Source organism: Vigna unguiculata, chromosome 6 (assembly GCF_037176805.1).
Source record: "Vigna unguiculata cultivar grain cowpea cultivar isolate G323 ecotype 2 chromosome 6, ASM3717680v1, whole genome shotgun sequence".
Taxonomy (NCBI): domain Eukaryota; kingdom Viridiplantae; phylum Streptophyta; class Magnoliopsida; order Fabales; family Fabaceae; genus Vigna; species Vigna unguiculata.
The window spans coordinates 4,003,456-4,008,438 of NC_140797.1; the positions used below are offsets into that span (position 1 = coordinate 4,003,456).

Sequence of the window (4,983 nt, forward strand, 5' to 3'; positions counted from 1 at the left end):
TGGTTATGGACCAACATGGAAGGTAATGAAATTAACAATTTTACTTAGATATTTTAATTAAGTGATTGTAAGAAATTTTTACTGAACTTCTTATGTTTTAAGGCTCTTCTAGATTAAAATTGGACAACATGAAACTTTATACAATGTTGCAAGAGGTGAACATTGATGAAGTTAGTAATTTCTTTAATATTTTATTCAAAAATAAACTACAATATAAATTGGTAGTGATTTTTTATTTGTTTGTTTTTCAAGAATCAATCGGAGAAAGGAGACTTGTTGATCTAAGCACTAATTATGGTTAAATATTTATTTTTTTAAATATTTTTGTAAATACCCGCGGATACCCGCGGATATGAAAAAAATAGACGGGTACCCGCATAACGGATACCCGACGGATATGGGTACGGGTACGGGGCAAATATTTATCTAGCGGGTAGGGTACGGGGGAGCTACTACCCGTACCCTACCCGCCCCGTTGACATCCCTACCTATAACAATAATTTTGTCATAATTATAAACTTTAACCATTAAAGTAAAAAATATATGCAAATAATGAGTTCAATGTGCAAAATTTTATAATTAATTTTTTTCGGTTAAATACATGTAAATTAAAAAAATAAAAATATGTTCATCTTTTTAGGAAGACAAAACCAATATACAATTTTTTAATAGCTTATTTAATATTGATTAAATAATTAACTTAAATAATAAATATTGACATATTTTGTATTTAGTACAATTTAATAATTCAATGTATATTTGGTTTTTAATAATTTAATATATGTTTATTAGAAAAATTTAAAATCTTTAATAATTTTTTAAATATATATTTAACTATTTTATTATCATTAAAAGAGTTAATATAAAATTAGTAAAATTTATATTAAAATTATAATTTTTTATTACATTAAAAATAAAATATATTATTATTTGTATTGAACTGTTTTAATATTTTACAAAATTCACAAGAATGCAAAAATATATTTTAGTTTCCATTTTAGATCATGTGTTTTTTGAATGACAAGCGTAACATAAGAACAAAAGTATATTTTTTTAATAGTCCAAACTATTGTCACGTGTTGCCGCCTTACAAATCTAACCTACTGTTTGGCCCAAATACGGAGTGAGGATCTTCCATTACGTTCACACTTTTGACTAAAATACCAAACAATAGAAACCCCCACAAAAAGAAGAAAACCCCGACAAAAGAAAAGAAGATAAACCACCATAAATACCAACCTCAATATACAACTTTCTTCCCCTCTTACTACTCTCTTACCAAACCTTAAAAAGCAAAAACCACTGCGATACAGTTTTGTTCTCCTCCTTCTTGCTTCCATCATATTCTATGCTGATTGGCCATGACCCAAACCATGTCTGGCCCAAATGATTGGCTTCAATTCTACAATCAAAATCCCGCACCATCAATCCCTGACTTCACTGTTACCACCACCAGCACTGCAGCCACCGTCCCTACAACTTCTGACTTCCCAAATACCAGTCCCTCGACTTCAACCCACTTAGGTCCAGAAGGGCGCGTGGGGAAACCTACGCGCCGCCGTTCTCGGGCCTCACGGCGAACTCCGACCACCTTGCTCAATACTGACACCACAAATTTCCGAGCTATGGTTCAACAGTTCACCGGAGGCCCGAATGCACCCTTTGCGCCAAGCCCATCAGCAGCACCTCAGGTCTTGCCGAACCTCTTGGGCTTTGGGTTCCCCTCACGCCCTATCCCTTCTCTAAGCCCAACACCCCTTGTCATGTCATCATCACCACCTCTAAGCTACCACCATCTTCAACAAGGTCAACATCATCAACAACAACAAAACATGTTTCAGCAGCAAAACCAACACTACAATCTGTACAGTGATGGTGGCTCTCAAGGTGAAGACCACAACAGCAACAGCAACATGTTTTTCCAGAGACTAAGTAACAACCCAGTGAGTCCTCCAGCAAGCAATGTTATTGTTAGCAATAACAATCGTGACGGGGTGGTGAATTTGGATCAGGGGCGCTTCTTCCCAAACACTTCTTCTTGATTTAAGTGCGTATTTGATTCACTCGTTAGATGCAGATCCTTGGTTTGGAGTGAAATTGAAATCACGCATTCAAAATTTCCACACATGCACCAGAGAAGAACACAGAAGAAAAAGAAGGAAATTGAGCACACCCTTCTGAGTTTTGAGGTCAAGTTCTTGTCCCGTGTGAACGCGGGTACCAGTTTTTCTCTTTCATCCGCATGCTAAGGCTGGAAAGAGACATAAAGCAGACAGTTAGGTGCTAACTTGGCCAGAATTGTTGACCCACCCATGTAAAATATTATCATATAGTACACTCTTCTTTAGTTTTTTTTTTCTTATTTCTTTTATTGTTATGATAATATTAGTATTATCTTATTAGTGTTTTTTATTTATATCTTTTTTACTTTCATACTTTTTGGTGGAATTGGACTCTCTTCTAGATAACCCTTGGATGGGGCTACTACTTTCTTTTCTTTATGTTTATATTTGATTAATTTATGGCATTATTCTTTTTATTTCTTTACTTGGTAATGATGTATCTAGAAATTATCAAGCGAAAAAAAAAATAAACATATTGAATAAAAAATAAAAAGTTTAAAGATTAAACTACATTATAACAGCATACGAAAAACCTCAAATAAAATAATTAATAGTGTTAAATTAGAAGATATGTCATGAGCAGTAATTATAGAGAGTATTATTAGAAGATGAAAAAAATAATTAAAAAAGGTTTAAAGGTTAGAACTTGAATAGGGGTAAGTGGGTCGCCGTAGTTGGCATGGCAAGCAGTGCTAAACTTTTGACAATATTGTGTTTACATGAGTTGACTTGGTTATTTATGTTTGTGATACGAGCGTACTTGGTGGTGAGAGTGTTTTACGTGGGTTGTACGTCTGCCATTTGGAGTTATCGTGTGCTTTACATTTTCACATTTTCACATAGGAAAATTATATGATGAAAGGGAGAAAAAAATTACAATAGATTGATTTCACTTAAAATAATTTAATTGATTAAATATATTTATACCAAAAATTATATACAAATCTTTTAACATGTTAAAACTCATTTTAACATATTAAAAATGACACACTAAGACTAACAAGACATCTAACATATGTCATATAGCTTACGAATATGTTACAACATGTAAACATCATATTCAACACATTATTTCCAACACTATAGAAACATGATCTTCAAGCAAATCTTTATTAATCTTCATCAATCACATGTGATTTTCATGCACTTTGCTTTATCAAATCTTTGCACCAAGGTTGCTTGTGCTAATAATCTCCCCCTGATTTGATGAAACCAACATCCTCGAGTTGAATTGATGAGTTAAGATCCATAGAGAAACCTAAAAAAGCTTTTGGGTACAAGATACCAATATACAAATACACTTACAAGCAAAAGCACACAAGCATACATATCACACGTGCACATGCTCCCCCTATCACTGATAATGTGATTTAATTTCAGATTTGTAGATCAGTTAGCTATATTACATAGTTCCAATAGTTGATTAATATAGGTATCTCATTCTTTACACATTTAACTCAATTTTACTCATTTTTTCTCCCCCTTTGGATTCATCAAATTAAAATAATGCACATATTATTTTGGAAAGAGTAAAATATTCATTAATGCAATAACATAGGGACTCAGAGCATCTGATAGGTGATACAAACATCGAAACAAAAAAATAGAAATGAAAATAGCAAATTGAAGCTGAGACTGATATAATCAGTCGATTGAAATTGAAAAACAACATATTAAAACACTGGAAGTAGACACACAAACACACAAGTGCAGCACTAACATGCAATGTATGACCTATGAGCCATCCCCTTCACTCATTCCTTGGGTTGTCTCTGTTGTAGACATTGGAGAGGAAGTCATGAACATTGTGCAACTGATAATCCAGATCTTGAAACTGTGTAGTGCATTATGCAAGTGTGCATTTTGTGACATCTTCAAATCTTGAAGTTGGTTGAGAACCATCCACTCTATAAGACCTGAGAAATTTATATAAATAATAATTAATAAATTACTAATAATGGTGGGTTGGAAGTACCCATAAGAGAAATTATTGACAAGTCCTAGATAAGGAATAATACTAGCTCAAGTGGTTTAGAGTATTTGGCTGTGTTGAGAGGACTTGAGTTTGAATATGCAAATTGTGTGATATTTTAATTGTATTTATTTTACATATATATATATATATATATATATATATATATATATATATATATATATTGTGAATGCAAAAGCATGATTTAATATTATATGTGTGCGTGAATTGGTATAAAACATGTGTTGGTGTGATGGATGTGCATATGCATGATGGCTTGGAAGGATGTGAGTTCAAACCTTGGCTAGTACTAGTGTGAGTAGGTTCTCTTCATGTTTTAATATTTTTGCCAAGTAGTGGAAAAATCTAGGAAATATAGAAATCCCAGGAGAAATCAGAAAGGTAGTAGTTGAGGTGTAGTAATCATAATTAATAGTCATTAAACCTTAATTTTAATTAATTTCATTTTTTATTATTTTATTTATTTTGGGTTGAATTTGTGAGAGAGAAGAGATTGAGAGTGGACATAGAGAGTCATAGAGAGCTATCAGAAAAGAGAGTCGGCGAGAGATTGAGAAATTGTGATTTTGGGAGAATAGTTGAATGTTGGAAGGAAGTGAAGTGGAGGCAAGGGTTGAAGTTTTGGAGACAAGGAATAATTATTAGGAGAGTTATCCATATGTGTTTTATTTTCAATTAATCTGTTTTGGATGATAATGTGGCCTGTGTGTGGAATTCCCTTTTCATTTGCGCTATTTTTTGTGAATTTTGGGTTTCTGCCTAGAAACTGCCTAGCAGCTATGAAGGCCCACCAGGCGATGCAACCATTTTGTTCATGTTTTACTAGGGTCTAGGATGAACCACCTGACAACAATGAAAAACCACTAG

General features: G+C 33.1%; 1 protein-coding gene across 1 annotated transcript; it reads left to right on the forward strand.

The window, feature by feature from the left end:
• The first annotated feature begins 1,100 nt into the window (after positions 1–1,100).
• LOC114187074 (uncharacterized) lies at positions 1,101–2,448 on the forward strand. Its single transcript, XM_028075198.2, has one exon. The coding sequence runs from the start codon at positions 1,362–1,364 to the stop codon at positions 2,040–2,042; it is 681 nt and encodes a 226-aa protein (XP_027930999.1). The 5' UTR covers positions 1,101–1,361; the 3' UTR covers positions 2,043–2,448.
• Positions 2,449–4,983: the final 2,535 nt, after the last annotated feature.